General features: G+C 44.4%; 1 protein-coding gene across 4 annotated transcripts in view; it reads right to left on the bottom strand.

Annotated features, from left to right (window-relative positions):
• GGT7 (gamma-glutamyltransferase 7) overlaps positions 1-12522 on the bottom strand; it is an 80473-nt gene that overhangs the window by 37689 nt on the left and 30262 nt on the right. For all 4 annotated transcript variants that reach the window (XR_008305932.1, XR_008305933.1, XM_053244604.1 and 1 more), the window contains exons 6-7: positions 11210-11283; positions 7315-7511 (exon numbers count right to left, since the gene is read on the bottom strand). Coding sequence is in view for 2 of the 4 variants with exons in the window: in XM_053244604.1 (XP_053100579.1) it covers positions 7315-7511; positions 11210-11283 (271 nt within the window). In the remaining 2 variants the exon portion in view is untranslated. The remainder of the gene's footprint in view (positions 1-7314; positions 7512-11209; positions 11284-12522) is intronic.

The raw sequence follows: 12522 nt of genomic DNA, 5'->3' as shown, positions 1-12522 counted from the left end.
TCGAGATGGCTGTATTTGGTGATGTGCTGAGTGCTCTTATTGCTCTGCTGGTTGTGGTTTGTTTTAGATTGCTGTGATGCCATTGTATGGTTTCCCACAGGGGCAGAGCCACCATTGAGCAGACGGGTTCAAAGAACCCGGGCTGCCACTAATCAGGGTCTGTGCCTGGCACCCCAGCCACACACCCTGAATCTGACGTCTGATGCAGGGGGCGTGGCTTCACTCCCAAATGGGGACGCATGGCCCCATTTGAGAGCAATAGCGGCCAGTGCTGCATTCGCAGCATGGCCAGGACTCAGGAGCTGCTCTCCCTGCCTTTAAAGGCAGCACTGGCAGAAAGCAGTGCTGGCCGGTATTTGCTCTCAAACAGGGCCACAGGACTACATTTGGGGATGAAGCCATGCCCCCTGCATCTGATGTCAGATGCGGGGGGGCCGCCAGTGGGAGGAACACTGGCCACCGGCTGGCTTCCTCTGCCAGCCCCACCCATTGGAGGTGATTATTGTTCATTTTGCATTTAAAACAAAAACACCTGTAACCCTCTTTGTGCTGTAATTTTACAGATAAAGTGAGAATATACGTTTAAAAAATAATAATAAAGCAAAATTACAATGTTATTATATCTGTGCCTATATTTCCTGCCCGCCGCTGCTGTGAAGCGAATATCAACTAAGTGAGGGTGGGAGGAGGGTTCAACTTAGTCTGGCGACATAGTGCAGAAGAAAAGGGGTTAAATGAACACTAACACACCCTGCTGCTCTGATCAAAACATGCTTCAACAATGCTACCACTTCAGGTGCTCCAACACAATTTACAGTAGTGCCACTGAGATGTCTCTGTTCCTTCTTCTTGGTTTTAATGACAACTTTAATGACACATTGCCTTGTGATAATTCTTTGTGCTCATAATCATTTGATTCCTAGAAAATCAAAGCATCCTTTCAATTCCATTTTCAATAGCAGCCATTAATGACATTTTGCAAGGATTGTACTGGATTGCAGGAGGGAGCTAGCAAGGTGTGGATTAGCACAGATTAGTTAAATGTAGACCCAGTGCCCCCTGTTCTCCATAGAAAGAAAGAGAAAGAGCCATTTCCCCCAGGATTTGGCGGCCTACCAAAAGTCAGCTTTTTATGTCTCATTCTTAGCACTGTGGTAGAAGTGCTGATCCAAGAAACATATGTTCTCTCTCTCTCTCTCTGGCTCTCTGGGTGCAGTAGGAGCAGCAGAGAGAAAAGGAGAAAGAGATGTCCTCTTTCTTTTTTGTTTCAGTTGCAAAATTTCCAAGGCCACCACTGAACACAGAAGCTTATAAAACAGAGGTTATATTGCTCAGGAAACAATGTGGTTGCCTCCTCACAAGCTGTACATACACCATGCCTTTGATGTTCAGACATCCAAAGGGATAATACAGGTGAAACTCGGAAAATTAGAATATCGTGCAAAAGTCCATTAATTTCAGTAATGCAAATTAAAAGGTGAAACTGATATATGAGACAGACGCATTACATGCAAAGCGAGATAAGTCAAGCCTTAATTTGTTATAATTGTGATGATCATGGCGTACAGCTCATGAAAACCCCAAATCCACAATCTCAGGAAATTAGAATATTACATGGAACCAAGAAGACTAGGATTGAAGTATAGAACAATATCGGACCTCTGAAAAGTATACAGTGTACTGTGCTTGATTGGCCAGCAAACTCGCCTGACCTGACCCCATAGAGAATCTATGGGGCATTGCCGAGAGAAGGATGAGAGACATGAGACCAAACAATGCAGAATTGCTGAAGGCCGCTAATGAAGCATCCTGGTCTTCCATAATACCTCATCAGTGCCACAGGCTGATAGCATCCATGCCACGCCGCATTGAGGCAGTAATTGCTGCAAAAGGGGCCCAAACCAAGTACTGAATACATATGCATGCTTATACTTTTCAGAGGTCCGATATTGTTCTATTCTTCAATCCTTGTCTTCTTGGTTCCATGTAATATTCTAATTTCCTGAGATTGTGGATTTGGGGTTTTCATGAGCTGTACGCCATGATCATCACAATTATAACAAATTAAGGCTTGACTTATCTCGCTTTGCATGTAATGCGTCTGTCTCATATATCAGTTTCACCTTTTAATTTGCATTACTGAAATTAATGGACTTTTGCACGATATTCTAATTTTCCGAGTTTCACCTGTATTGTGTTGCACCTATTTGTTGCTGATAATCCTTCAGTGTTTCTACAAAAGCTAACTTCAGTGTTTCAAGGATTCCAGCGCAAACTCCAATTCCACCACTGACATCCACCACTTTAGTAAGAGGATCAAGGATTAGTTGGAGGTTTTACAGACAGGGCTCCCCACCCCCACCCAAATCTACTCCTGACTGGAGTGTGCCAGTCCACATATTCGCTGGATTTAACCCAACCTCCCTGCGGGCTATCAGGGACCAGGACAGACAGGGCTTTGTTTTTCTGCAGGGGAGGCTGTGAATTCTGGTTAACTTAGCCCGAGGTAAGTCCGACTTAAAATAATCTCCTATTTCAAGCGGCTTTTGAAAAAAACCCTCAATGTTTCTGCTAAGCTCCAATAGTTGTCTTTGATGTGCATAGGGGAGCAGCTGAGGGCTATGTGAATGCTCCACCTAATCCCCCAGAAAAAACTGTCTTGAATCTGCTGCGAAGTAGGGATACCCCACAGCATAAAGCCCTGTCTGTAAAACCTCATGGTGATCTTAAATGTCTGTTTGACAGTGCAGTGAGTCACTCTGTCAGAAAAGCATTAAAAACAAAGAGGTAGCACTGTTACAAAGCAGTATGGGAGAGAAGGGTCTAACCGGGAGTAACTAGAGTTCTCAAACTTGGGTCCCCAGATATTGTTGGTAGGGTTGCCAACTGTCCCACATTGCATGGGATATCCCTATTTCCTGTTGGGGGGGGGATTTATCCCACTTTTTGACTTTTTTGACTTTGACTTTTTAAAAAAACTTTAAAAGCTGCTGCTTTGCAGCGGCGGTGGCAGAGTGGGATGGCAATGAGAGCTCTATCTGCCTCCCAAACTATAACAAGTGAGTGCAGGATGAGGCAGGTGTGATGGAGGCAGGCAGGAGAGAAGGTGGTGAAAGAGCTCCTCACCCAGACCCACCTTTTTCCGAAATGAGTCAGATTGGGCCGATTTCCGTCCTCTGCACCCACTTGGCTGGGCTTGGCTGCCTTAGCCCTGTCTTGATTTCGCCCTGTCTTAGCCCTGTCTTGATTTCTCGCAAATTCTCAAATTTGCTACAGTTGTAGTGAGTGACACCTAAGGACAACTCAGTGGTGTTGTTTGTTATGATGTCATCTACCCTGATTGAAGATGGCACATGTGTGAACATTTGAAGTGCAGGTGGGCAAACTTGTGGACCATCTAACTGATTTGAACCAAATTTGGTACAGATGTAGTGAGTGATTTCTCGATTTCTCGTGAGAACAGCCTCATCTTCTTGTACTTCAGAGTTTTCCAGACTTTTGTGAAAGGACTCAGTTCATCATTAAAAGGAAACATATTAAAGACAAAAATGTTTAAGAAAGGTCCTATCACACTGAATCAGGAAGAAAACAATGGCTTAATGTTGGAATGAGCAAAAACGGAAACCAGACAGCTTCTAAAGATTTAAGTCTCAGTCCAGTGAAAGTTAGGTTCTCAAGTCTGTTAAAATCCAGGTGACTTGGCAGTGCAATCCTATGCATTTCTACTTAGTAAGTCCAACGAAATTCAGTGGGGATAGAATTACAACTGTTAAGTATTTAACTATGCATTGGGTTTGTTCAATTGATTTCAATAGAATTTAGGTGTGCACCTAAATTTTGCTGCATCTTTCCCAAAGTAGGGATGTGCACAAAACCAGTTTGCCCGGTTCAGTTTGAATTCAAACCAGGTTCGAACCAGGAGGGGGTGGTTCGGTTTTGGTTTTGTTCAAACCTCCCCCTGGTTCGGTTCGAATTTGAACTTGTTTGGACACCCAAAAATTGGTAGGATGGTAGCTGCCACCCAGGGGTACCTGCCACCCAAACCCCAAAGCAATCGGACACTCGTACGATTTTTTATGAATTTTTGAAAATTATTTTAATTTTTTTCTCATAGGGTATAATGGGACTCGAACCTGCCCATTATACCTTATTGTGGAGCACCCATGGGTGCCAACAACCACCCAAACCCTGAAGCAATCGGACAGTCCTACGATTTTTTATGAATATTTGAAATATTTTAAATTATTTTTCTCATAGGGTATAATGGGACCCAACCAGCCCATATCCCCTATTGTGGAGCACCTAGGGGCACAAACGTCTAGATGGTAGATAACCAGGGGTGCCTACTATCCACAAAGTTCCAAGGCAATCAGACGCTCCTCTGATTATTGGTGAATTTTAAAATTATTTTGGAATTCCTCATAGAGAATAATGAGGATTGCAGCAAATGTATAGCTTCACGTCGGGGAGAAAGGGGTGTCCTAGAGTGGAGTGTGGTGGGTGGTAGTTCCCAAGGTGGGCAAGGAAGCTATCAGAATTATTTGAAAGGAATTGGGCAAAAGGCTGATTTTTAAGTGATTTTTAAAGTTTTTTTTTAAGTTTATGCGACTTTAAGGTTTTTCTCCATAAAGGAGCATGGAGGTGTCAGCAAATGTATAGCTTCACGTCGGGGGCAAAGGGGTGTCCAAGAGCAAAGTGTGGTGGGTGGTAGTGCCCAAGGGGAGGGGGCAGGAAGCTATCAGAATTATTTGAAAGGAATTGGGCAAAGGGCTGATTTTTAAGTGATTTTTGAAGTTTATGTGTCTTTAAGGTTTTTCTCCATAAAGAAGCATGGAGGTGTCAGCAAATGTATAGCTTCACATCGGGGGCAAAGGGGTGGCCTAGAGCAGAGTGTGGTGGGTGGTAGTGCCCAAGGGGGGCCAGGAAGCTTCCTTGCCCACCCTAGGAACTACCACCCACCACACTCCACTCTACGAAACCCCTTTCCCCCTGACGTGAAGCTATACGTTTGCTGCAATCCTAATTATTCTCTATGAGGAATTCAAAAATACTTTAACAATTCACCAATAATCAGAGGAGTGTCCAATTGCCTTGGAGTTTTGTGGGTGGTAGGTACCCCTGTCTGTCTACCACCAACCCCTCTTTTGTGCCCCTAGGTGCTCCACAATAGGGGATATGGACTGGTTCTGGTCCCATTATACTCTATGAGAAAAATAATTAAAAATATTTCAAATATTCATAAAAAATCATAGGACTGTCCGATTGCTTCAGGGTTTGGGTGATTGTTGGCACCCATGGGTGCTCCACAATAAGATATAATGGGCTGGTTCGAGTCCCATTATACCCTATGAGAAAAAAATAAAAATAATTTTCAAAAATTCATAAAAATTGCACGAGTGTCCGATTGCTTTGGGGTTTGGGTGGCAGGTACCCCTGGGTGCCAGCTACCATCCTACCAATTTTTGGATGTCCAAACCAGTTCAAATCGAACCACCCCCTGGTTCAGTTCGAATTTGAACCTGCAGCTCGAACCAGATGGCTGGTTCGGTTCAAATTTGAACCTTCGAACCACCCTGGTTCGAATTTGAACCAGTTTGAATTCGAACCAGTTCAAACATCCCTATCCCAAAGTCTGTCAATGATCTCAAAGTTTATTTTTAGCCTACTTTCCTTAAGGAAAGTAAACTTATGAGATCGCCTGGCACTCTGTGTGTGTTCCCCCCATCAATACAAACCAAATTGGGTACAGTAGTAGGGACACATAGGGACACCTCAATGACATAGTTTGTGATGATGTCAACCACCCTGATTCAAGATGGTGCGCACGTAAACGTTTGAGGTGCAAGTGGGAAAACTTGTAGACCACCTAAGCGCAGGGGCATAACTATAATAGGGCAAGGGGAGACAGTTGTCTGGGGGCCCACTGCCTTGGGGGGAGGGCCCCCATAGGCAAGTCACATGACTGATTCCTCCAGCCGCACACCCACCCGGGCTTCCTTCAGTTGTATTCTTCCTCCAAAATTGATGTGAGTGTTAAGACCTGGAGCTACCAGAACAGCATATCTTTCTCTAGTACTATTAAATGACTTGCATCCTCCACAATTTACAAAACCTTTAAAAAAATAATTTAGGATGATCTATTGTGTCACATAGAAGATATCTATCTGTCTGCCTGCCTGTCTGTCTGTCTATCTATCTATCTATCTATGATTTTAAAAAATTACTTCAGTGAGGGGGGGCATTTTAAAATCTTGTCTCTTGGCCCATTACAACCTTGCTATGCTCCTGCCTAAGCAATTTGAACCAAATTTGCTACAGTTGTAGTGAGTGACACCTAGGGACACCTCAATGGTGTTGTTTGTTATGATCTACCCTGATTCAAGATGGCACATGTGTGAACATTTGAGGTGCAAGTGGGCAAACTTGTGGACCGTCTAACTGATTTGAACCAAATTTGGTACAGATGTAGCGAGTGACACATAGGGACACCTCAAAGCCATAGTTTGTGATGATGTCATCCAGTCCCATTCAAGATGGCAGATGCATGAACATTTGAGGAGCAAATTTGCTAACTTGTGAACCACCCAACTGATTTGAATCAAATCTGGAACAGTTGCAGGACATATAGAGACACATGAATAGCATAGTTTGTGATGTCATCCACCCCATTCAAGACAATGGACATACAAACGTTTGAGGCGTAACTGATTTAACTTATGAACTGCCTAACTAATTTGAACCAAATTTGGTACATCTGTAGGGACACATAGGGACACCTCAACGGCATAGTTTGTGATGGTGTCACAAACCCCAGTTCAAGATGGTGAATGCGTTGAACATTTGAGGTGCAAGTGGGGACCGATTTGGACCAAATCTGGTACAGCTGTAGGGACACATAGGGACACCTCAAAGACATAGTTTGTGATGATGTCATCCATCCCAATCCCATATGGCAGACGCATAAATGTTTGAGGTGCAAGGAGGCTAACTTATGAACTGCCTAACTGATTTGGACCAAATTTTGTCCAGTTGTAGGGACAGTGAAAGGAAAGTATGCAGATTAGTTCTTACCAGAACTACTTGTTCCTAATAACATGTTTTAAATTTTTTCCCAAAGTTCATTCGTGAATTCCAGTTGCAAAAGTTCACAACCAGCTGTTCCATTTGGTAGCAACTTCTTGGACTTTAACTCATGAATAATTCTTCCTAAGACATTTCCCCAATACTAACAAAACACATCTACATGGTGCCTGTACCTATCAAGAAGCAAATGCACAGACAATCAGTGTACAGCAAAGAACTTTGTTGACTCACCTCTGAAATAATCTCTTGTGTCACATTTCCACTGTAGAAAGCCGAGACCCCTCCTGATCCAAGCAAGTCTAACAGAGCAGCCAAGTCTGGTCTTCTCACCTCCCTGCCAGGCAACAAGGGCTGGCCATCTGGAAGGAAGGTCTCTCTGAATTTATTGGAGTAGTTATGCTGTTGCTTCACTTCTTGGATAGCCATTGCTTCAGGCAACATGAAAGACAACAGTAGGGTGAATGGCAATGACTACAAAAGATGTTCAGATCAACTTAGGGCTTAAACTCCCCACCACCACCACCACCACACCTGAGATAACTTCAGTCTGCATATAATGATCCCTACCAAACTGTTAAGATGTTTAGTAGCTCCAGATTTCAGGGGATCCTCAGCAAACTGCTCTCCATGGGCCGCCGCCTACCTAGGTGGGTCTCATAAGAGTTGCTCCATCACCTCCACATAAAAACTATGAGCACAAAGGTGGTCTCAGAAATTAGCAGTGGGGCCTTCTGAGGGCCCTGGGCCCTCAGAAGTTACCTAATCATGCCAGATCCAATGCTGGCCCTGCTGCTTAGGGTACCCCAAATTCTGGGAGTAATGTAGATGGAGCAGGAAGGCGGCATTTTCTGTGGAGACCCCTTGTTTGTAGAATGCACCCCTATCAACCAGGCACTACTTTACTAGCATTTACGTGGCAGGTAAAGGTTGTTCTTTTTGCCAAGGTTTTATTGATAACCAGCTGATTGGTTATCGTTGCTTTCTGTGTGAATGTTCTGTGTTGCTTTCTGCCTGTGTTTTGTGTGGTTAGTTTTGGGTTCTATTAACTTATTTATATGGTGTTTTTTAAAAAATATATACTGACTAATTGACATCCAGACTAATGAAGTGTGTGTGCAGTTAATATTTGCATTTCAGAAATGGGGTGATTTTCATTGCTCTCCCCTTCTCTTTGAAGCCAGTTATAACTCCCAAAATATGCCTCAGAGCAAAAGAGAGATAAATGGAAAGTGTTCCTCTCCTGGAGCACATGCAACATCACTATACGCATATTTACTTAGTCTGGATGTCAGCCACTGTTTTAAATGAAGAATTGTAAGCTGTCTTGGTGCTTTCCAGATTACTCCCTACAACAGTGTCGCTATGTGTTCATTAAGTGTGCTTCTGTACTGCCTGTGTTTCGACATCGCAGTCCCTGCACAGTCAGCAAGGTGCCGTTCACATTTCCAATGCCTTCTTTTGGATTTTATCCTTGCATTTTAGTCCTACAATGTTGCAAGTCTGTTGCAGAAAAATAGCTTTATTTTCCCATTGTAGGAGGGTTGTACAAGCTATTTATGTTTTCAAAACAATCCTGCCAAGCCGAAGCATTTTACTGTTGAACAGCATGGAAAGCGCCCTTGAGGACCAAGGCTGAAAAGTGAGATTAAAAATATGTTTTTAAAAAGTAAATAAATAAATGGTTGTACATGTGTGTGTGTGAAAGAGAGCAAATGAGAACATTTAGGGGTATATATGGAGAACCTACGTAATCTGTAAGAAAATTTTATATGCAAGTGTTATGGGTGTATATATGTGTGTAGTATATGTATGAGGGCCTGTGTTGTATCCTGCAATTTCAGCTTAATATGGTATGGTCCTAAACATGTTGAGGGATGAGAAATTTGCCCTAGTTCCAAGAACACCTGCTTCCCACCCAGTTTAAGAACATAGGAACATAGGAAACTGCCATATACTGAGTCAGACCATTGGTCTATCTAGCTCAGTATTGTCTTCACAGACTGGCAGCCTTCTCCAAGGTTGCAGGCAGGAATCTCTCTCAGCCTTATCTTGGAGAAGCCAGGGAGGAAACTTGAAACCTTCTGCTCTTCCCAGAGCAGCTTCATCCTCTGAGGGGAATATATTGCAGTGCTCACACATCAAGTCTCCCATTCATATGCAACCAGGGCAGACCCTGCTTAGCTATGAGGACAAGTCATGCTTGCTTCCACAAGACCAGCTCTCCTCTCCTCATAAACATAAGCATTACCACCAATCAGATTTTGCTACAAATGGATCATGGAAGCAAATCATAGCGTTAGGTGAGAGGTCATAACAAGCAGTGATTTCTGAGAACTGGACTTCCAAAAGCAAACTGTATAATTGGCTTTTCCACATCCTTCACAGCCCCCATGTGAAGGCAACCCAAAACTGCTTACGTATGGTGATGTGCCATATGGGGGGATGGAATATTTCAATGCTCTTTTTGCATGCATCAGCAGAATGTGTAGAATGTCCCCAAGGACACAAGGAATAGCTAGGGTAGAAGGAAGGAAGGAAAGAGGGAAGGAAGGAAAGAGAGAAGGAAGGAAGGAGGAAGGGAGGAAGGAAGGTAGGTCCTAGTACGTCTCCTAGGTGCTTTCCAGACTAGATCCTTCAATGGGGTCAGGATGCATCTTGGAAGTGTGCTTCCACACTTCCTGCATCCTGATACCGCAGTCCCTACACTGTGCTGTTCACATTTCCAATGCCTTGTTTCAAATTTAATTGCTGCGAAATGGAGCTACAACATTGTACATCCAGCATGGAAAAGTTGCTGTTTTGTCAGGTTGATAGTTGCTGCAAGACTGCTCCCCCTGCTGTTTCTGTTCTGAATGCAACTTGCCCAGACGGAGGCATTTTGCTGCTAATGAGCAGCTAATCTGGAAAGCGCCTTAGTCTTAAATATCATTGTGCTAGTTTGGATGATGTATTGTCAACCAACCAGACCCAATACGATTAAGACATGTGCACACTGTGCATATGTACATCCTTTCCCCTCCCAGCACACAGGAGCACCTTTCCCTAATTACATGGGGGAGGCAGTTTGTCTGAACCATCCCCTACATGGGACCCAAATACTGGTTTGAAGTTTAAACTAGTATTGGGCCATGTGTAGAGGAGTGATTTGGATGAACCATTTGCACCCCCACGATCATAGAAATACGCCCCTGACTGCTGTGGGGGGTGAGGACATGTGTGCTCATGGTATTCACATGCCCTTATCACTTGAGGTCAGGTCAGTAGACAAAGTATCATCCAAACCAGCCCATTCTGAAGAAGGAAGCTTTCGTGATTTCAAGAAGCAGTTATTTCCAAGTATGCACAGGCTCGGCTCTGCAGCCTGAGAAAAGACCTTGCAGGGAACTTTGCTTCTGCCCGTGGGATATATGGTACAGAAAGGCTCTTCTCACTTGCAGGCAAAGCCAGACTAAGAAAGCCAAGCCCGGTCTTGCCCGCACATGAGAACCGCCGGGATTGGGCCTAGCGTCACTTCCGCAGCAAACCCACCAAGCCAGCCACCCTTCTAAATGAGGTTAAGAGAGCAAGCGCTCTCTTAATTCCATGTTTGTAATTGTCTGCCAGCCCTGGCTGCTTGCAGCCACAGCTGGCAGGCTACAGGGCTCCTGGCCGGCTTCGGGGAAGGGAGGGGAGATTCCAATAATGCAACACACACTCATGTGGTGCATTATGGGGGTTCCGGGGGCGGGGCGATACCTCCCAGCACTGAGGAGGCAGTTGCACCTCTGGGCACGTGATCTCTGGGCACCTCTGGGCACACCCAGACTCTCAACAAGGACAGTCTGCAGGGTAAAAGGTAAAGGTAAAGTGTGCTGTCAAGTTGACTCCGACTCCTGGCGCCCACAGAGCCCTGTGGTTTTCTTTGGAAGAATACAGGAGGGGTTTACCATTGCCTTCTCCCACGCAGTATGAGATGATGCCTTTCAACATCTTCCTATATCACTGCTGCCAGATATAGTACCAGCGGGGATTCGAACCGGCAACCTTCTGCTTGTTAGTCAAGCATTTCCCCACTGCGGGAGGTAAGCTTTTTAAAGCTTCTTAGCCTTACTTGACTCACACCTCTTGATCCCATGAATGTGCTCACCTAAATCATGTGTGACATTGAATCCATCCTGGGCTACATCTGCAGCGAGGCGCAGCAGCTGTTTCCACGGCAGTCTAACAAACAAAGGAACATGGGCATTACTTAGTGGATAAGATACAGTGCGATTAAAACATTACCCAGCAAATTCATATTTTAAATGGAAATTAGAATGATGGAGTTGCCCTTCCCCTGCTGTGTACCTGAAATGTACAATAGCCCAACAGAATTATGAAGCTGCCTTATACCGAGTCAGACCATTGGTCCATCTAGATCAGTATTGTCTATACTGACTGGCAGTAGCTTTCCAGACAGGGGTGTTTCCCAGTCCTACCTGGAGATGCTAGTAGTTAAAGTTATGGCTGTCTACACACAAAGCAAATGCCTTGCCACTGAGCTATGGCCACTCCCCTACAGTTCAAGAGAGAATTATGAATAATGACCTGAATAGGGCATCGCTTTTAAAAAGCCATATCTGAACAACTGTTAGGCTCAAGTGTCTCAGATTACATGACAATAAACCTTTGTTCACTATGGAGCGTATTCCCTTCAGGAAGGAGGGGACAGTATGTACCAGTTCCCTGGACAGCTTATCTGCACAATAAACATGCAAACATGTTTGTCATGTTCACAAATTTTACTTTTACATATCCATATATAACTTTGTATAGGGTACACCTTATATTTAGTTCATTATCCTGTCCGAAATCAGGGTAGGAGGAGTGTCCAACCAGGCTCTCAGCCCCATGTGTGCTTTCAAGAAATGGCCACACGTTGGCAACTATTGAGTTAGGAGGAGGGGAAATGATTGTGTGCTAGCCCCTATTTGGGTAGGATGGTGTGAGACATGCCTTCCTCCACCCGCAATTACAATGCTGGGTAAACTATGTTGGCTGTCTGTCATCATCCTACCCAGATAGGGGCTAGCAATACGATCACTTTTCCCTCACCCTACTTCAATGTTTGCTGACACAGGACCAGTTCTCAGGAGCGTGGAGTCTGGCTAGACACTCTTCTTACTCTCATTTTGGTATGAGAACAGGTTTAATGTGTGAAGTAGATCTTACTAGCGCCAGCCATGTAATGGACCTGAATGAAACAACAAGGGCACCTGCACATTGTTACTGCAATCATCTGATGAAGCTGCTCTGGGAAGAGCATCTAGGTTCCAAGTTCCCTCCCTGGCAGCATCTCCAAGATAGGGCTGAGAGAGATTCCTGCCTGCAACCTTGGAAAAGCCGCTGCCAGTCTGTGAAGACAATACTGAGCTAGATAGACCAAGGGTCTGACTCAGTATATGGCCGTTTCCTATGTTC

Source organism: Hemicordylus capensis, chromosome 4 (assembly GCF_027244095.1).
Source record: "Hemicordylus capensis ecotype Gifberg chromosome 4, rHemCap1.1.pri, whole genome shotgun sequence".
NCBI classification, from domain to species: Eukaryota; Metazoa; Chordata; class Lepidosauria; order Squamata; family Cordylidae; genus Hemicordylus; species Hemicordylus capensis.
The sequence above is the reverse complement of the archived record's forward strand: the minus strand, read 5'-3'. Positions and strand labels throughout refer to the sequence as shown.